Source organism: Dermacentor albipictus, chromosome 1 (assembly GCF_038994185.2).
Source record: "Dermacentor albipictus isolate Rhodes 1998 colony chromosome 1, USDA_Dalb.pri_finalv2, whole genome shotgun sequence".
NCBI lineage: Eukaryota > Metazoa > Arthropoda > Arachnida > Ixodida > Ixodidae > Dermacentor > Dermacentor albipictus.
The window spans coordinates 392,976,156-392,997,539 of NC_091821.1; the positions used below are offsets into that span (position 1 = coordinate 392,976,156).

Sequence of the window (21,384 nt, forward strand, 5' to 3'; positions counted from 1 at the left end):
GTGGCAGTGATCACTCTTGCTTCCAAGCTACCATTCATAATAACTTCTGAGGCTTGTCTCTTCATCTATAGGCTTTGGCATTTTAATTTCTCTGTTGCAACGTTTAAAAGCAGCAACTGCTAGTTTCCCAAAGGGCCATTGCTGTAATGTATGTTTATGTCACTATTGTCATCTTCACTTTATGGCACATAGAAGCATGACTCTATGTGCTTTCCGTATTTCTCATACAAAAGGTTAAAAATTTTTTTTTTTGACGCCATGTTTTCATTTCCCGCACATTGACATCAACTGTCAGTCCATCTGCACTGATATCTTGTTTGTACGTACAACTGGTGGCAGACTGTGTGTATCTTTCTTTAAAGTGTGCTGTTGAATCATTGCCTTGCCTCCCAGATATTACTGTCTACTCTTGACTGTCATAAGATCTAATCTCTCCCTCCCAAGTAATAATATTTGTCTTGCCTGATTGCAGGTCTCATGGTCGGAGCAATAGTGCGATATGCAAGTGAGGAGACTGAAATGTCACATGTGCGTGTGGTGCCCGTTCAGGGCAGCAACTACAGCGATGCCGTCCCGCCAGACAATGTGTTTGTTTTGTTGGAGGTTGCCAAGAGTGACATAGGGCACAAGGAGAACAAGACCTATGCGTACACCTTCCAAGGCGAGGTCACCGATGTTGAGAGTAAAAAACTGAACCAGAAAGTAAGTCGGCTTGTGTGTGACTCAGCCAAGTTTGCATGGGTGTATGGGTGCACGTATGCATATAACTTGGGCCAAAAATGCTGAGTAGGAAACTTCATTTAGCTCGTCCTTACGCTGATTGAGTTTGGTGGGGACTGTCATAGTGAAGTGCAGTTAATTTCTGCTAGCCAGTTCTAGTGATTTTGCTACATTACCATTCCGCATCTTTCCTTCTTTTTCCAAACTTACCTGTTGGCTCTCTCAGCTTGGGCCAACAGCTACGAGCAGCTTGAAAAAAGAGGAAATAGTGCTGTGAGCTCAGTTTACTGTTAGGCCTTATGACTGCTGAAATAAAGTCGCATATTTTATAACTGTGCCTTGTAGCTCAGACACCAATCACCTGGGCATGACCCTAAATTGGGACGAAAAGCTCTGGTGACGCAGTGCTGGATTCTGAAAGCATATCTAGTTGGCTTACAATGACTTAATGTGTCTCCACACATATAATTTCAGTGAGGCTGTACATTTCAAGAAACCTGCAGGACCACCTCTGTTCAGCAGCAGCAATTATGAAATTTGCCTACATAACACCAGCAATCTTTAAGATGTCATAAAATGTGAAATTGTTTTATTCCATAGTGAAAAGGCACACAGTGAAAGAAATTAAGGATGTAAAATCATGTTTTTGTGCTAGCAATAGTTTTTTTTGTGACAAGCCCATAATTTTCTCCCTGGGACAGGAGGTGGCATGGTTCTGAACTTTGCTAACATCACATACAGGTGTTTCTGGGGTCAGTTGAAATATTTTTGTATAGGGAATTTGGGTCGTAGGTGGTTCAGCTACATACTAGAAAAATTGCACAGCCATGTCACTTTGATGACATGGTGGACTTACGGTTCTTTGTGACAGTTGCAGTACATATAGACACGTCTTTTTCCACATACAAAAGACCTCACCCTTTGCATATTGGTAAAGGAAAATACATTTTTCTGAGAGTTGTCTGAAGAATAGATGAACAGATATCTCATTTTTATGCTACTTATTTACTTATGATTATGCACAAGCAGTTACAATTACACTGGCTGTCAAGATGGCAAAATTTTGCATGTCAGATCCTGTAGGCAGTGTTTTCGTATTAGTGCCTTGTGTATTGTTTACTTTAGAAGTGCTGTATGCATTCTATCTAAACCTTATTCGTTATGCCCTTGTCATCCATTGTGTATACACCTATCATTCTGACAACTGTTTAGTAGCGATGGTGTCACTGCTACAATGCAGCAGTGATTTTTAGAAGTGACTGAAAATAATATAAGTGCTAATTTCCAGCTTGAGTTGAAAGTCTGTGCACTTTCACTGTTCCCTATTTTCTTAAATTGTTCCTATGTTGTTGATACCATTGGAAAATGGGAGTGCTGACAGGGGCTGAAACATCTATGCATGTTGCTACAAATTTTTCAAGACTTACTTCTGAGAAGTTGGGCTAAGCACAGGATTTCTGATGAATAGATATTGCTTCATCACTGTGGTCATCATGTGCCCTAAATTGATTAACTACAAATACAATTAACGATTTTTATTTAGCTAACACAATGCTGCAATTTGTGTCGGGAGTAGCGTCCATTTATTCAAGCCAACCATTGATAAACCAGTACAAACGACTGATTAATCCTACAATTCTAGTGATGTTCAAACAACAATCCTTTAGTACAGCTTATGTTGTAAAGCAGTGTTGTATTTTCCAAAACAAGAGGGAGGTTCACAGGAAGGCAGAGGCTTGAAGTGATTAATAGTGGTAGAAAAAAACAACGTCACTGAAGCCAATTTGTTTACAAGGGGACTGACAAAGGCAAGTGCTTTTGTTAAAATGTTGGCTTCAGCGACATTCCCTGTTCTACCAGTGTTAATTAGTGTTGTGTTGTGCTACTCATTATTTTTTTTTGTGTGTGTCTTTAGCATTCCTTGCACTGTGTTCAAAAACCTGTGCTTTCAGCTTGGGTCAGGGCTGCAGTATGTATGTGGCTTTGTGGCACTCATGCCGCATATTTCATATTGGGCATCGAAGGGCCTAATTGTTTGTGCTGTGATTGGTTCTTGTTTGTTAATTTGCTGTCTTGTTGCAGGCAACCTTTGATCCAGAGATATTTTTCAACATTATCCTACCACCTATTATATTTAATGCTGGGTACAGCTTGAAGAGGGTGAGTTCCAGTACTTTGAACATTTTTTAGACTTCCAAGCTGTTGTGAATTTAAAGAGACATTATTATATATTGTCTTTGGTTAAAATGTGAAATTGGGTATGTAGTGCTGAGATCTCGAAATGAACAGTTGTATAAAGCTATGGTGACCACATGTTCTTCATTGACTACATTCAAGGGAGCTGCAGAGCTTGTTTTGAGTTGATTCTTGACGTTGGTGTAAATTTAATTTCTACTAACACCAGTAGTGTGGTACTATACCTACGATTTACCTGAGAGTGTTGCTGGTAGCATAGTGTAAGGATATATATGCGCTTTTCTTTCTTCCTTTAGAAATTCTTCTTCAGGAACTTAGGCACGATCATGACCTATGCCTTTGTAGGAACAACAATATCCTGCTTTGTTGTTGGGTGAGTGACCATTACATTAATTTTTTTTTCTTCCTAGTTGGAATGAAATTCTTCAAGTTCACAGTGCAGACGTTGGATAAGGACATGAAAAATGTAAACGAAGAGGACAGACAAGTGCTGTCCTCGTTTATGCCCTCCTTTACATTTGGCTTGTCTTGTCCAGTTCCCGCGCTGGGAGGTTGCATCGTGAATCTAGCTTGGTCACATAATTTTCTGCAGTGAAATGACAACTCTCCTCATTTCTTTACCCCCTAGTAGGACAGTGGCTTACATTTGTCACTTTTGCACAGTCATTCATGCTGCCCAAAACTGGAGTGTGTAGACATTTTACATGATCTAATGTAACCTATCGCTTACACTAGACAACCATTGCTTATAGCTTTTACTGAGCTCCATTAAATTCCACAAGCAGTGCAACATTTATCACTGCACACTTAGCTTTAGCAAGACGTTGATCTTAGGCAAATACATAGGAACAAGAAAGCAAGAATTCCTGACATGTGGCGAGCATTTACACTCACTCTTTTTATGCTAAGGAACCTTAGATCGTAGACTACACAAGCTCTGCTGATATTTTACTGGCGCGAAATGTGAATATGATCCATTTGCAATCAGGCACTTAATGACAAGTCTGACTGAATGAGTGACACACTTCTATTGTGGGCATTCTACTGTCTGCATGTTTGCGGAGTGATTGCATGTGCAACTGTTTGCAGTTACAACATAGTCAAAAGCTCCCATGATGTAAGGCTTGCTTGTTGAGATGCCAGCTATCGACAACTTGCATCTGATTTAGTAGCCATGCAGCTTTCACTCCCCATTGAGAATGCATGTGCACACGAACTACATGAGGAAAAAGTGAATATAATCTCCTTGTGTTGAGTGTTTGGTCTGTTCCTTTGATGAGTTAAGGGATACCTGCAATATTTAAGTAAAACTGAAGGCTTCGCTATTTGGAAGTTGCACATTCATGAGATTTCCAGAAAGTGCTTGTAGGAAAAGGAAATAACTTAAGGAGGAAAAATGAACAAAAGGACCGGAAGAGCACTGAAATTCAACTAATTCTACTACTTCAAAATTATGCCCACAGGTTATGCAAGAACAGAGAGAAGGTTTAAATCATTGCACATGCGTGCCACCATTCCTCACACATGCGTATGAGAAATGGTGGCATGCTGCTGACTAAGGCAGTTACATTCTTTCTCGATCAAGGCAGTCGATGGGGTGCTCATGCACCTATCGCCTGCATTTTTGATGCAGTAAACTTCATGAATTAATCTCTGTTTTTCGAATAATAGAGAAGTTTCAGGAATCAAAAGTATGTTTTGCCACTGAATTCAGCGGTACACAGATACTAACAAAAACAACTTCTCATTCCTGCTTACAAATGTGTGTACATATAACTCAGTTCTTTGGCACTAGTAAATATTATTGCCTTAAAATAAAGTGATTATGATCCTTCATCCATGTAAAGGGTGATTTTCTGAAGTTTCACACCCTTGGAGTCACTATAATACTTAAAGGTATGATTCACAAAGGTTGGCAAAAAATGAAGTGGTTGCTTCCCAGATGCCATTGACAACCATGGAATGTAGTGTGCTCGACTAAACCCTACTCCTCACATTGTAGCAGCTCTATGCCTTGTTTCTGTCTGATGAAAGCAGTGTGCATTACAGGGCCGCATTGTATTTGCAAGGAGAGCAACCTTTGTTTTCCTCCTTTTCCACAGCTTCACCCTATTCTTACACGTGATCGCTGTGCTCGGCGAGTTTTAGTTGCCATGCTGTGGCTTTCTCAATCTCCTTCTGATGCTTTTCAGGGTGATCATGTACGCATTCCTAATGTTCATGCCACATTTGGAGTTCACTTTCAACAACTGTCTCTATTTTGGTGCCATCATCTCTGCTACTGACCCTGGTATGTAAAATTCTCTGAACCAGTAGATAAAATGTTTTATATTGGCATATGTCAGTGATGTTAAGGATATCTGGAAAAATTACATTGTCGGAGCATATAGCGCCATGTTGTCTACTGATGCCGCGTGCAGCCTCTGTGGATGTGGCAATCTTGCTCTTCCTTTTGTTTCTATTTGTGCAGCTGCTGAGGTTTCAGAAATTTTGCACTTAACAATTAGTAGAGGGTTCTCTGGTGCACTGAGTCCTTTAGTGACAGTACCTGACTGACTAGCTCTCATAAGATTAGAAAACCTCAATTTGTAATAAGTATATGCAAGGAGTTTTGTTTGAGCTAGCTGCATCTATTTTTGCAGTAGTTTTGATGTGTGTTTGGTGTAGGAATATCTGACATGGTCTTTCTATCTTTTTTTTCATCTGTTCAGAAGGCGCTCAACTTTTGTGGTCTCTCTCTTTGCAGTGACAGTATTAGCCATTTTCCATGACCTTCACGTTGATGTGAACCTCTATGCTCTAGTTTTTGGGGAGAGCATTTTAAATGATGCTGTGGCCATTGGCTTAGTTTCGTAAGTCATTTTATTTTTTGCTCCATGTATATATATCTACAGTCACAATTAGGTGTCTTATGCAACTCATTTAAAAATGTTGTTAATATATTAATAAAAGAATGGTATTTAAGCAACATTGAAGAGCAACCAGCAATTTAGCTACACAGATAGCTCAGCATTATGGAATAGCTAAATAGCATATTAAATAACATCTCAGTAGCTTAGTGTATTCCAAGTTTTCCTGCATGCTATGAACTGATTGTGTGTTCTTGAGCTTGTGTGTTCAGAAATTCAACATGTTACTGTGGCATTGTAACAATTAAATGTGTTCTGTGCCTTGCTTTTAGAGCAATTTCTAGCTATGAAGAGAACAATAACGAAGGAAAGGAGTTTGAAGTGGCTGCAGCATTCAAGGCATTTGGGAATTTTGTCTACATTTTCCTCTGCTCATTCATGATCGGCTCTGTGACTGGATGTGTCACAGCACTCATATCCTTTTCTTGGCCGTGTTTTTCATTTACAATTATGCAAAATTTTTTTATCTGTTTTAAGGATCTTCTTAAATTGCAGGTACACTTGTGATGTAATTTGCTGGTTCAACGGCATTTGCTTAGCATATGGACTTTTTTTTTTTTTGCACACATGGTGCATTGTTTGCTGTGCCACATATCCTGTGGCGGGTTTCTAAATGTGTTTCTGCATTTCTTGTGAATTACTTATGCAGCATTGGCTATTACTCTTGTGCAATAGATGTAATGGTTCCGAACCTAAAAGATTGATGATCAGCTTTCAAATTCAGGGTCTATTATGTTTGGTTCACAAAACTGCAAACTGTCTGTTATTCAGAATGTCAGATCCAGATATCCACACCATGCTAGCTTATGTAGTTCCTTCTGAATGTAATAGAAAGCTGTAAAATTTTGTAAAGTTGCCATGCAATGGCTGGCTTATGCACCATGACTGAATGCCGTCAGCTTGCATTTTGGGTAATGCGTATTAGCGTTGGGCACATTCTTGGCAGCCTGTTGGTATATCTTGTTGTCAGTGGAACTCGCCACACGGTAAATTTAGCGTTAGGCACTCGCAGCAGTGTGTGGGTGGTTGCTCTCTCCAAGCCCGTGATTCCTTGACTGTGCCTCACATCACCAAGTTCACAAAACTGTGCGACTTCCCACTGCTGGAGAGCTGCCTGTTCGTACTCATGTCCTACACTTCTTTCCTCATTGCTGAAGCGCTTGACCTTACAGGTATGTGCACGTTGGAAGAACTTCGATTTGGCTGTAGTAGCTGCATTCTGTAGTGCGATGTACACACATAATAAAATGTACAGAAGAACAGACACACAGTGCACATTACTGTGTAGAGATGATCTGAAAAATAAGGCTTGTGACATGTTTAAATGAAATGCGCAAAAAATGAATAAGAAAAGCTGTAAGGAGTTGGGTAGTACCATTTGTAAAGCAAAAGGCCGATTTCCTATTCAAAAATTAAAAATCCTGTCATTCCTTTGTACTTTTGTTCTACATATTACCATTGTTACGTATCATGTCTGTCCCATTTCGTGGTAGGTCATTTTACACATCATATACTGTCGAAAGTGACGGTCTGAAATTTATAGTGGCCATGCAAGAACTGAAATTATGTACTCTGAAGGACTATGTTGAAACTTAAAAAGGTGTAATTAAGGTATCCACTCGGTGGTACAAAGCCCACTTTCAGGGTATATCCTCTGACTGAAGTAAAATTAAAATGATCTTTAACTTTTCCTTTTGTGTTCTTTCCACTTTGGGCAATTGTGCACTAGCGACCAGGTAATCAGGTGGGTCATCACTCTTGCAAATAGTGTTTTTCTTAGGTCAAGTACTCCATTCTTTTTCACTTCCATAGGGAGGAAAGCGAAGGTATGCATTTATATTAAAAGCAAATAGTGTGTTACAATTATCACAGGAGAAATGTCTTAGTATTATGCAGAAGCTTACTTGCAGTCCAAGGTTCTTTTAAATGTAAGAAAGAAAAGTAATCATTGTACTTTGTAGTCATTGACTAGCACGGTCATTTGACCAAGTTTCCATTTGTGCTGCTGCTTGAGCAGCTTTCGTGCTCATTGTAGCATATATAACTGTGCGTCCTCAATCTCACTATGGAAAATATTTTCTTTATAAATTTTGTACTGGGGAGGGTTTTGGCTTTTTCTTGTAACTATTCATCGTCACCTAACTTGTGCATAGGAGTTCCAGGAAATGGTTTGCAAAGGAGCACCTTAATGCTCAATTAGTTATCTGTTTGAATGTTGTTCTGTTACAGGGAAGACCACTTTAAAACACTGTTAAATAGAAAAATCTGATCGTTGTGAATAATATGTTCTTGTGCCTGGGCTGATTTTACATATCTACAATATACTACAGTGTAGCTGCCAATGCACATTGCCATGACCAGTTATTGCTGCGATTATATATACGGTGGTATCGTAAGTGAGTAGCACATAATCATGTTACAATGTTAAACAGCTGTCTTAACTAACCTAGGCCGTGGCAAATGTACGTGTTCAGTGTTCACAATGCCAGTCTGCGCTTTTAACCTCTATTATACTACAGGACTTCCCTGTGGAATAACTTGGCGATTGTTGAGTTAATCATTCTTTGTTCACCAGGCGAGAACAAAAGTAACTGTGTTACTCCTACCCTTTGTGTGGCTCAGAATATTTTGCTGCTGCGATCTAGTGCTCACAGCATCACAGTAGGGCTCTTCTCTTATATTCCTCCTTTTTTTTATATTTTAGTGCTAGCAGGATGGGGCTGGCTTGTTACCTTCTTTATATTTCTTTATGAAGTGTCTTTGTGGTATAATGTCGTAAAGACTCTCTCAAATGAGCGTTTTCTTGTTGAGTCCCCAGTATTGACCCTTTTCATGGCGGTTCCGTGGGTGCTGCCATGCTTATCCCGTGGTGACGCATCCATTGCTTGCCTTAGCTGCCTCCGTTGCTTCTGTGTTTATCATGGATGTACGTGACACTGGTGTGGCTCCGCAAACTTCAGTTTCAGAGGATATTGTAGCCGGTGACTGGGTGGACGACACGCGAACTTTGGTTACAGGACAGGTTCAAAGGACATGTAAGCGCGTGTGAAGCTCATTACACTTTGTCCAAACGGCATGAGCAGCATATAGTACAGTGCTTGTAATAAAAGTGGGGCTAAAAATGTGTTCCAAGTTATCCTAACTTCCTGATTATGAATTGAATCAGTATCAGTGTGTTCAGCTCTTGTGTGTGTACAAGACATGCGTGTACAAGACATGCGAGAAGCTTAACTATATGCCAAGAAACGGCGCTACTCCCTTTGTCACCATATACGTAGCGGTACTGGCTCGTGCAGATGTTCCAGGGTTGAAGTCCTTTCCTTGGAGGTTAGCACTACAACGCTGGTGGATGAGAGAATTTTTTTTTTATCTTCGAGGGAAGCCATGCATCGCAAAGAGCCAGCAACGCCGGCAGGCCCGATGTAGCAGCGTCCGTGAACTTGAAAACACATATTCATTCCATTCCTCAATATGCGAGTCATTATTTTTGCAGCCAACTACTGCACACTTCTTCACTTCACTCCATATTTTGCAGCATGAATGGAGGAGAGTGCTTTAGTGAGAACCCAGTTGCATTTCCGACAGCTGATCGCACAGAAGCAGGGCAGAAGAGGTTATGGTTTCATATTCATGCGTTCGCTGAGGCAACGTACGGTGCGCAGCTCAAAGTAGCATCACATCTCCCACAACAAACTGCTTCAGGAAAAGGGTCCATATTTAAAAAGTGGATTCCATGTTTTTTTTTTTAAAAAAACAACCTTATATTCTTGTGACCATTCCTGTTTACTGAAGTTCTTTCGTGTTTTTTAGGTATTGTGGCTGTATTGTTTTGCGGAATCTGTCAAGCCCACTATACCTACAACAACCTATCAGTAGAATCTCGGTTGCGGACAAAACAGGTTTGTTGGGGCTTTGCTTTTTGCAATTTTTTTTTTGCATTTTCATATGCTTGCTATAGCCGGTCATTCTACCTTCTAAATAGGTTCACTCAGGCCCTGTTTATGTATGTGGCTGACTTCACCTTGAATCATTCTTTAGACATCCTTTGTTTTCTTGGGCTGGCCTTGTATTGAACTAATACTGAAAATGTGCTAAAAGTGGTGCTCAGTGAGCTAGTGTACTGTGTGCCATCGAGACCAACATATATTTGAACTGATCATTGTACTTAGATTAATGACACTTATCTGTGTGAATGGTATACATCTGGTACAATATAATGAACATCATAACATATGATGTCCTGCTTGATGTGTGTAATTTGTGCATAGGTGAACATGGTGGCCATCTATTGGGATGGGTTTGTAGGCCAAAGTCAGTGATAGCACAGAGCAGGAATGAAAGGCTGTTCACTGTTAAGAGTCTGTGTCTATGGCATAGCATTTATAGATAATGTGTCGAAACGGCGCTTTGCAAATTAACCCAGCTTTCAGATAAGGGGAAGCCCTTTATGATATGTAGCGTTCAAGTATGCGTTCATCCTTTTATCAGCTTGGTTTAGTGTGCTTGCTAACTCATGAAAAAGAATCCTGGGCTCAGTGCTTGAAACTATGTAGCTTGCATATATATATGTTTAGGCACATATACTTGTTGACTGTGGCGTTGTTATAGGGATATTGGCTAAACCCATTAACCCTTTGAGTGTCAGTGACATAAGTATATGGCCCCGTGTACATGCCCAAAATGGTCAATGCCGTACATTTACGGTGCCGTCTGTATGTTTAAAAAATGCACCTATTTCCTAACTTTTTCTTTTCTGCCATGTGTTGCCACTATGTGGGAATACAGGGAATTTTTTTCTCGCGCCTCCCTCTCTTGGTTTTCGTTGCATGGTTTGTTTTAGAGCTAGTTTGCTCCGGCACATCTATATACTACCGCTCCCACGTTTGCATGGGCGGTCGGCGGTTTGGGTTTTGTTCCACAGGCGGTTTTGGCTTCTTGCGCTCACAAAACTGATGGCTATCTCGTTACTAATCGCTCAAAGGGTGACCGCCTGTTTCTCGCTCGTTTAGTGCTCACAGGGTTGTGCTTAGGATGGATGCCGCCATGTATGCGTTTCCTTTTCTTTTCTTTTTTTTTCTTTTTTGAAGACATGTGAAAACTAATTGCCTCTGGTTGGCGATAAGATGAAGATTAGCAGAAGTTTGTCACACGTCTTGTTTTTTTTGACGGGCACACAATTACACAGTTTTCTTGAGTGCACTAACTCACGCAGTTCGATTATGCTATAGACGTAAATATTAGTGTAAGAGCAGGAACAATTGAGAGTTGCAAAATATTCTTGTGTGCACATCTTCTAAGCCTTGACCTATGTGTAAACAATGTATCAAATTTTTTATTCTTATAAGTTTATTTCCTTTCTTTATTGTTGTTATTCATTAATAAACAGTACACATATACCAACACAGAATATTGTTTTCTCACTTTATGGTCACCCTAGAAAAATTACAGTAATTTTTTTTCTTCGAAATAGGTCCCTCAGAAGAATTGGAATCTGCAATAAAAAAAATCGACTCTAGGCACTTGCATATGGCGAAATAAATCAACCCTTAAAAGGTTAAAGTTATTGTGGTGTAGTCAAACTGAAATTGGTGCATTCATGAACTTGTTTGCTATCAATGATGCGCTTTTTGTCCAAGTTACGCTGGAGTCTGCATGTAACAGCTGATAACATTGGAGAACATAGGTTCATTCATTCACTGTCTATAGCACATTTCATCATGTTAAGCTAAAGTAGAAAACATTTAAAGAGATCCTGAACCACTTTTTATTGAAGGCAAGAAATGCATTTGATGTTAAAATACTCCATTTCAGAAATACATTAATCAAAATGTATTTCAATGCATTACGCAAAAGCGGAGTTATTGGCAGTCAAAGATGCCTTTGATCCTTTTCGAGGTACTTTCAGTCCTTCTAAAATGCCTTGCACTGTAAAGGCTATGGTGGAGTAGGGTGGTGCTCGCAACACTCCACCTCCTGAACGTCACTGTAGCATGCAGTTAAAATTCAATTTTGGATATTCACGTAGACTCCGCTACCTTTAATTTTGGCACGTACGATGTGCAAAACTCGGAGGCTGTCTCAGCTTAGCGTTGTTTTTACGGTGTCTCATCCCTTGGTTGTGCTACAGTGGACTAGATAGCTACACATGGCTATTCTGACTCCGGGTGACATGAGTAGCACATTTCTTTTCAAACTTGTCTCTACAGCAATCACACAATTTCCACGGGTTGAACAAACTTCCTCTGCATGTTCACTTGTGCAAGTATATTGGCTAAGCAATGGATGCCACATTCCAGACTCGCATTGAAAGAATTCCTAACGTAACAAGCTTCGACCATGATGGCAACAGACCTCAAGGGTGTGCAACTTGGGAAGCGATGACCTGTTCGTCAGATGTTGGCACTTGCGCCTTGAGTAACGTCATCACAGATACCAATCGGGACACGTTGTTGTTCTCAGCGAGTGGACTTGCCACGGTACCCTGTGGCAGCCGCGGTATCTACGCTGCACTGTAGATGTATCTACATGCAACTGTAGTGGTTAAGTATGCGCATAACAGGGCTGGAGTGTGCGCTCATGCTTATGTGCTCCAGTCTGGCCGTGCTATGTGGTGCGAACTAGCGATGTCTGCTAAGACGTCTAGGCAGGAGCTGCCAGGAGTGAGCGTATGCTGACAAGCATATGTGGGGTTTGAACTTAAGTTTCACGTGGTTTGAGGCTAGTTGAGTGTTCAAAACTAATCTAAATTAGCGAGAGTTGATGGCTGTCACACTGGTAAGCAGAGTGACTGAAGTTTTAATCCTACGGCGGGTGGACGCGGCTGAGACGATAGTCGCTGATAGTATGATAGTCATATTTCCGGAAGTATGGAATTCTTATCGAAATTCGAAATGTAGGCTTTCACTTATTTCAGGCTGTTTACTAAACTGTGTTCATAAATATACACAGTAACAGTAGAAAGAAGGGCACTTATCCAAACACCCTTCTTGATTGATGCCTGCTATTGACCAGTGGCAGCCGCATGTGGGAATCTGCTATATGTGACGAAATATGGCAGCCCTCAAAAGAGTGAGTAGGAGGCTTTTGTTGAAAAGAGTGTTAGAAAAATAGGTGACTTTGTCCTCTGCTTGCGAGCTCCACGTGCTGCACACGACTGCAAAATTTGGCTGAGGTGTTCGTGGTTCAGGATCCTTTTAAGGAATAGCTTTTCATGGCCAGGCCTAGCTAGAGTAGAAATGTCTCTTTTCATTGACTTGGAGTATAATTTTTTTCTGTTCTTGCATTTTCCAGCTCTTTGAATTACTAAATTTTCTAGCAGAAAATTTTATATTCAGCTACATTGGTGTCTCCATGTTCACATACAAGAAACACAGATGGGACGCCGGCTTCATCATGGTTGCCTTCGTATCCTTTGCTCTGTCACAGATGTTGAAAATGCTATGTCGTCTACCTGCATCTGCCGTGAATACAGTTTATTGTGCATTGTTTATTTTTAGTTGGTTGTGGTAGTGTTCTAAAAAATTGGGAAAGCATGCCTGATTGTTACTTCTTGTGATTTTGGGAGGTGCATTTCGTGCTCAAAGCTTGAACTGCTATGTTAAATGTAATAAAATAAGGATAAAATAAATAAATAAATGAACATATACTAAAACGTTTATTAAAAAAGAAAAACAAAGTGCAGAAAGCGAGTGGGTGGAGCCCCTAGTCCAGGGCCCCACTGGCTTGAGCGGTCCGCCGTGCCTGGTCGAGGAGCGCTAGTTGCATCTCCTGATCCTCGCTGGCAAGCCAAGTCTCCCACTGCTCCCTTCCGGAAAGAACAAATAAATAAATAATGCTTCATTTTGCTAGCCCTAAATAACAAAGGTTGCTAGTGAACAAGTTGTCACAATAAAATATCACTAACAATTAGGTTTTTCTTTCCGGTGGATTTTGGCATATCGGCATTTTAGTATTTTTGTTAGTTTTCATTTGACCAATATACAAAGTTTGCTTTAGTTGTATTATACAGTGATAAATTTCATATCTATTGCTCTGAAATTGCCCCCTCGGGTCATGTTCTGGTTATTATATCCCCTTCAGGCGCGAATAAAATCTTTGTAATAAGGAAAATATATGAGCATCATTTTGTGCCCTTCACGCTTCAAATAACGAGTCTTGAAGAAACTACAACAAACATTTTATTCTTTCATTGTATATTGCACTGTCCCCGTTCGGGGACAGGGCGCCTCAATACAGAAAAAATAAAGCACAGCAATAACAGAACGTACGGTAGTGTTGTTAGCAAGATATTTGGAACAGAATGCCAATAATGGATTATGATTTGATTGGTAAATTAAAGCAAAGCCTACTTGGCGTGAAAAAGGTAAAAACAATTGTTCTGTGCCGACACGCACAAAAACACGTGACATTTTTGACAGCGAATCCGGCACTTCGCTTTGCATCCCTCACGGCGACAGCGTTGCGAGTTCGGTGTGCTGACATACTCCGGCCAGTGATTGTAGCCATCATACCTGATGGTTACGGTCGGTAGCAAATGCGGTCTTGCCTTCTTCGCAACAGGCTCGGGGTATTCAGTGCTTGGCCGACCACGCTTTTTTGGAGGAGCTCTGCTGCATGCGATTAGGCTGTTAGCAATGTCTGTTTGGAAGGCCATCATGTCCAAAGTACTTTTCTGTGCAAGGTTCTCGGCACTTGCGTCTCTCAGGTATTCTATCCAGCTGTTGCACAACGCAAAAGACAGAAAGTGAGACATGACCCTCACTGGCCACTTTCTGGTTCTTGCCGTAAGGGGGTACAGCGACATTAGGAAGTCGAGTTTATCGACCCCTCCCATGTACAAGTTGTACTTTAAAATCACTTCTGGGCAGTCAATTTCTATATGCTGCTTTGTTGCCTCGCTCCATCGTTTCACTTTTCCAACATTACCAATTCCAATTTGTGTGGATGCGATGTTTACGACTCCGTTATCTTGCCATCTCACAATAGCAATGTCTCCTTTCGTGGAAACCTTCTCATCCATGCTTCCCCGACCTTCTTTCTTCAGTTCTTTCTCGCTTTTTAAGCAGCACTTCAGCAGGCGGTTGGCTCGTATCGTACCGCTGGCAAGAATGCCCATTTCCTTCAGCTGCAGGATGAGTGGCACTGAGGTGAAATAGTTGTCCATGAAGCACTTCAGGTTCTTTCCCTTAGGCATTGCCTCGACAAGACGCATGACGACTGACCCGCCAAGTCCGAGATGTGCATGTTGCGCACTGACTCCTGTTCCCTTACCCTGGTACAGCTCAAGGTCATGAGCTAAGCCATCGGCGCTGCAGCGGAGGAACACCTTCACCCCTTCTGGATTTGGCTTTCCCTTTACAAACTGTTTTGCAGGGACACGGCCTGTGAAAGGAATCATTTGCTCATCTATACTATTGTGCTCCAAGGGTTCCAGCTGCAAGCATCGTGACCTGATGGCTTCTATGACAGGGCGCACTTTCCAGAACTTGTCCTGGCTGGCTGGGTCACGAGGAGCGTTTGAGTCCGTAATGTGCAGTGCGGCTCTAATTCTAAAAAATCGCTTTGCCGTCATAGATTCCGCTATTGCTGGAATTCTTGTCGAGGCTTGCCAATACATGCGAATTCTCGGGAATTTTAGAATTCCCATCAGCATGAGAATTCCACAAAAAACTTTGATTTCTTCTGCAGAAGTTCCTAGCACATTTCCATCTGTCTGGAGCACGTACATGTTAGTGAATGTTGCTAGATCACTAAAAAGCGTGGGTGAAAAATACCGAGTGAAGTATGCCATGGGCTCTTCAGGTACTGATCCACCTTGAGGCTTGTAGGTGCAATCGGTGTTCTTAGGCTGAAAAGCTTGGGCCACCCAATTCAACGCATTCATCTTCTTCGATGATGCATCTGGCACTTGCTTGTCCTGCGTGCAAGGTGCTCCAGGCGATGCTCCTGCACGCTGCACAGTACTATCTGTAGCAGAAGTCTGAAAAGAAGCACAAAATTATTTCTAAACCTGGGATCACAAAACATGCACCATTACCGTATGCCATGTCTCTTGCTCGCTGTGCTCGTCATCAGAGAGATCTGCGTCAGAAATATCGCCGTTTTCAATTCTTCGAAATAATTTTTCAGCTGTGTCATCATCCAGCTTCTTTCTTTCCAAACCATGCTTGGAAATACCTGGAAAAATGAGACGTTTTCTTCATGTCAATGAGGAAGCGACGCCGCGCACTGAGAAAAGGAGCGTGTTCGCAAAGGCGGGTTTGAGGCGCCATGTCCCCGGGGGAGGACGCCAATATTCGGAAGCACATGCAAGGCTGAATATGTTGACGATAAGAATGACAACGGTTATATCGCATTCCTGGGACCTTATCATAATAAATAAATGTCAATGCGTCCCTCAGCGTACGCTCTTAACAGTAAAAAATAAAAGAAAGCAAGAAGCACTTACAGTTCGCTCCGTAGAAGACAGTCGCATCCATTTTTCCCGCGCTTCTCCGGCAGCGTTTTGTTCACTTGGCGAGGGATGGCGCCACTTGTCCATTAAAGTGACTCTGGGGGCGTGTTCCGGCGCATTGACAACGACGTTTTTCTTTGCACTTTTACGCGACTGGGCACGCGAAGTTCACGTCCCCGCGCGGGGACACGGCGCCCGAAGGGGATATGCAGGTTTTTACAGTACTTAAGGTAGTAGCCACCATAATCTATTAATTATTTGTGATGGAGGAAAATGTGGCTAAGCGAATGGCACCTTTACTTATGTTGGCTGAAGCACTAATGTCATTGCATGCTTATTACAGGCTAGTTATATACATAATACTCGTAATGAAATTCTATATTTTCCAAAATTCAAATGCGAAGAGCGAGAACCATATTTTTTGAATGATAACCGGGAGCAGACCTGCCTTGTCTAAAAACAACTTAAAAGCTCTTCTTTTTTTTTAAACTTTCAGGTTACAGCACTGTACCTCATTTCCACTGATAACTTATAACTCTCTTCTTTCATTTCTTTTTTGTCATTTATTCTGGAGGTCCATACTTGTGCTAGACCAGCCAGTAATTTCTCTTGCGATGCACATGTTTTTGCAGCATCAGTCATAGCTAGCTGAAGACTATGGTGATGGGCTACTGGGTATGTTCAATTACTGGCAGCAGTGACTGCATTGTGATGGGGGCAGAATTTAAAAATGCCGGCATATTGAAATTTAGGTGCATATAAAAAAAACAACCTTAAGTTGTCTAAATGAATCCAAAGCTCCTCTAGTTGGGCCAGTTGCTTTGTAACTTTAAAACCATTGAGTAAAATAAAGGTATCATGTAAGAAAAAATGGTAAGCTTAACGGTGGCATGAAAGAACTGTATCTATATTTTGCAGGACTAAATACTGGGTTGTTTTTCCTGCTGTTTTTAACTCCTTCTTGTGGCTATCATTTAGCACTCATTAAGCAGTTTTACTTTCCCGAGCATAAAAGCTGACAGGTGTTCTGTGTGCACAAAACCTTGTCGCTGTTCGGATGGCGTTTACGTCCTTCATCATGTCTGCTTCGTTAACTGAAAATGTCACAGCTAGCAATAGCAGCTGGGAGAGCACTGTACATCTACCCACTGACGTTCCTGCTGAACCTGGGGAGAACGCACAAGATCCCTGGTTCTTTTCAGCATGTGCTTTTCTTTTCAGGTGCGTCTTGTTGTGCCTCATTTGTTGAGCCATAAAGCAGTATAATTGACAACGGAAAAAAGAAATGTGCTATTGCCTGCAGCTGCAGTTTTCCAAAGCCTAGCAGATGTGCCAAAAAAGAAAGAACATAAGAAAAGCCTATCTCAACAGTCTTTTTGCAAGTTGCCCAAGATGCTTGAAATGTGGATTTTTTATTAGCCTAGACAAGGCTACTACCCAGTCGACATGGCTGCCCTTTGTGTGGCTTAGCTTTATCAGCTGCCCTTTCTGGCACTTCTCTTTGTTCAAAAAAGATAACAATGCATAGCTAACATTGGTGGCATGCTATCAGTGTTTTGACCCGCCGTGGTTGCTTAGTGGCTGTGGTGTTGGGCTGCTAAGCACGAGGTCGCGGGATCGGATCTCTGCCGTGGCGGCCGCATTTCGATGGGGCTGAAACGCGAAAGCACCCATGTACTTAGATTTAGGTGCATGTTAAAGAAAGAACCCCAGGTGGTCCAAATTTCTGGAGTTCCCCACTATGGCATGCCTCATAATCAGATTGTGGTTTTGGCATGTATCATGACCTACCCATTGTATACTGCATTATCAACATATCAAACTTTTCTTTCTCTTTCTTTGTTTTTTTTCTCTCGTTATTTGGAATGTGGTACATCCAGGTTAAACTACTATGCAACACTGAACATTCATCGCCTGGCTTTTTGGTCATTTCAAGTTTCCTGTTTGTGGCTTTGTGTGAAACTGGCGTTCTTCCTCGTCTGCAGGTCTGCGTGGTGCAATGGCATTTGCACTGGCCATTCGAAACACTCTCTCTGAACAGAGGCACTTGATGCTCACAGCCACCTCGCTCATAGCCATTGTGACAGTGATAGTCTGCGGTGGCTTCACTACACAGCTCCTGGCATGGCTGAGCATACCGTGAGTGCTTGCTTTGCTGATGTACAGAGCATTACAAGGTATGGCATGAGGGGCAAAGGGGCTGGCGAGGCAAACCTTCGTTCTGAACTTATAAAAAACAAATGACTAGGAGGGTAGGATCATATGACAGTATTGATGCCTAGTCATAACAAATAAAAAGAGCATATGAGCATATGACGGCAAGCCGTGATTTGTAGCCATCTTGTACGGCTGCACTGATCTGTTTGTCTGCTGCGCCGCTTGCAGCTAGATCACCTTCAACGGAAATGATTCTGTCTGCATTTGAGAAAATGTTAACTTCATTATGCCACTTTATTTCTATCCAATTTAACAATGTTAGCGTTACTACATTGTTTCCAAATTGAGAAACACAGCATTTCTATGCACACATCATTAAACCTAGTCGGAAGTTTGAATGCCTGCCACGAGATGTCGCCATATGTATGAGCTCAAAATCGCGTATGCTCAAAATCGTGCATTGCTTGACAACTGTGTTGCCTGCGCACGTCCCGTTGCTATGTATGTTACACAGGGTGTCTACCAACCGGGAAAACTGGGAATTCTCAGGGATTTTGAGTACTCTGGTAAAACTCAGGGAAAACTCAGGGAATTTGTACTTCTGTTAGGGAAAATTAGCTGTAGTTTTATTGAGAGGAAACGAAAGTCGTCGTAATGCTGGTTCGAGCAACAGACAGGAATCGTAATGAATCGTCTTTGACGCCCTGTCGTCCACTGGAGGAGTTTCAAGTGTACGCTCAATGACCGACTTTCCTGATGCCCGATAATTAGGGCGGCTTCGTGGCTCCGTCACGTACCCCATAGAGTCAGTGTATCAGAACGTCTGAAATTTCGGATGCAAGAACCCTTCACTGTCCGATTTTCAGGGCTTTTTGCCGTGACCGCAGGTCTGAAACAGCATTAATCAAAACCACCACCGCTACCATTTTGATTACCTCGCCGCCTCAAACCGGCGCTCTCGCACGCAGGTCCGCTGGCAGCCGTAGCCACCAATGTGACAATGCTAGGCCTAGCTGCTTCAGCGTTCGCCATTAAGCTTCTTGTCATTGGGTGCCGTGTTTTTCATTGAAAGAATTCGCTGCTGTCAGCACTAGCACCAATTCCGCCTTCGTGGTGCTCGCGATTGGCTTTGAAGCTCAGAAAGCACGGTGCATTGCATAATGCCGGTTCCCAAAAGTCAGCTTCACCTTTGTACAAGAATGTTACTTTGTGAAGCATGCACAAAAGTATTGCGTTGAAGCATGACAAGCATGGGAAGGGGCTATTGCCAAAAGACACAGCATGTATTCCTTAATAATACTCATGTGCACCCAGTATCTCCTGTCACAATACGAGCACCGTTATGCCTAATACGTGTACTGACAGGCCTTCAGAGCTTTTTCGAATGTGCCTGTGGCGGTTTGAGCCCTTATGGGCACTAAAAGTCATCCATTCATTTTTTCCAACTGGCCGATTTTTTGGACGTTTTCGCGGCCCATGGGCAGTTTGAAAAATCAGACATGAACAGTGCAGTGGACCAAGAAGATGCTTCAAATGGTCTGTTGGGCAAACAAGTTGCGGAAGGAAGACGAGAACAGAAAGGACCTACGCATTGAGGAATGAACAGGAAAGGATGCATGCTGCCGCCGTTTTGAAGGAGCTTGAGCTCAAAAAACAAAGTGTTGGCTGATGCCGACATGCAGGTGTCCCTCATCCAAACCAATATAAACTCTTTAAAGCAGTGAAACACAACAGTGAGGTGTCGTGCACGGGCTCAGAGTATGTCAGGACAGTTGAGGTTGACTTCCGAGCTGTTTAGAGAGAATCTCAATTGTGACAAAGCTCGGGCCCCATACCACTGAGCTTGCTATCAGTTGATAGAAATAGCTTATTCAAAAATATTTGCTTCTGTATGCATCTCCTTGTTGTTCGCATTTGAGAATGTCCGGCTCAATTTGCAATATTATTCAAGGGCATTTTATTTGCTGTGCATTTTACTAACCCCTCCCTTCTATTCTTTTTACTACTCATTAGTATTCAAACTGGATTAAGTCGTTTTCTTTAAAAATTTGTTTCACATACTTGAGAGTGACAGCATTGGGCGGAATGGTTTCCGCCCGTTTTGACATAAAACATATTCTGCGTCACTTAAGGAATCTTGCAAAAGCACTCAGGGAAAACCTGGAAAACTCTAGGAATTTGGAAATGTCAGCTTGGTAGACACCCTGTGCGTAGAGCAAGCACACATGGCTTTGCAGATGTGCGATGCATAGCCACGCGTTTATGATTAGCTTTGTATAGTAGGGACTTTATATTGACACAAAGATGTGGGGCTCCCGCACTGCAGAACGGTGCGCACACCATGAAAGTCCGGGACGTCGCTCACATCGCGAAAAATCGGGGACAACAAACTTCGCGCTGCTTCTGCAAACGACATGCGAGGTTGTGGCTGCCGTACCTCGTACTGGGGTGTCTCGCTTCGCTCTGGGACTTGGACTGCCTGCCTGATTTCCTCCCGGACAACCTCAGCCAGAGCGAGTCGCTGTGCCGATGCCGGAGCCACCTGAAGCTTTTGGAGTTCTTCTCGAACAACCATCCTAATGAGCTCCCGCAAGGCGTCGGTATTGTCCACGGGCATAGCGAGAGGGTCACGACGCGATAGGGTTGACGCGTCGCGGTTGTACTGCTGTGTTCGCTGCTGCAGTACCTTTTCCATTGATATGGCTTCCGCGAGAAACTCTGCAACGGTCTTTGGTGGGTTGCGTATTAGGCCACCGAATAACTCTTGTTTGACACCACGCATCAAGTTCCTGAGCTTCTTTTCTTCCAGCATGGATGGATCCGCGCGTCGAAAAAGTCGGCACATATCTTCAACAAACATTGCGACGCTTTCGTTCAGCCACTGTACTCTTGCCTGAATTGCAGATTCAGCTCGCTCCTTGCGTTCGAGGCTGGCGTATGTGCCCATTA

General features: G+C 42.3%; 1 protein-coding gene across 1 annotated transcript in view; it reads left to right on the plus strand.

The window, feature by feature from the left end:
- The window catches only part of Nhe3 (Na[+]/H[+] hydrogen exchanger 3), a 50,798-nt gene that overhangs the window by 5,016 nt on the left and 24,398 nt on the right, over positions 1 to 21,384 (plus strand). Inside the window, exons 2-12 of the mRNA XM_065447481.1 lie at positions 473 to 702; positions 2,803 to 2,880; positions 3,213 to 3,289; positions 5,109 to 5,206; positions 5,663 to 5,768; positions 6,098 to 6,239; positions 6,892 to 6,997; positions 9,636 to 9,724; positions 13,116 to 13,229; positions 17,388 to 17,499; positions 18,264 to 18,417. Coding sequence (XP_065303553.1) covers positions 473 to 702; positions 2,803 to 2,880; positions 3,213 to 3,289; positions 5,109 to 5,206; positions 5,663 to 5,768; positions 6,098 to 6,239; positions 6,892 to 6,997; positions 9,636 to 9,724; positions 13,116 to 13,229; positions 17,388 to 17,499; positions 18,264 to 18,417 — 1,306 coding nt within the window. The remainder of the gene's footprint in view (positions 1 to 472; positions 703 to 2,802; positions 2,881 to 3,212; positions 3,290 to 5,108; positions 5,207 to 5,662; positions 5,769 to 6,097; positions 6,240 to 6,891; positions 6,998 to 9,635; positions 9,725 to 13,115; positions 13,230 to 17,387; positions 17,500 to 18,263; positions 18,418 to 21,384) is intronic.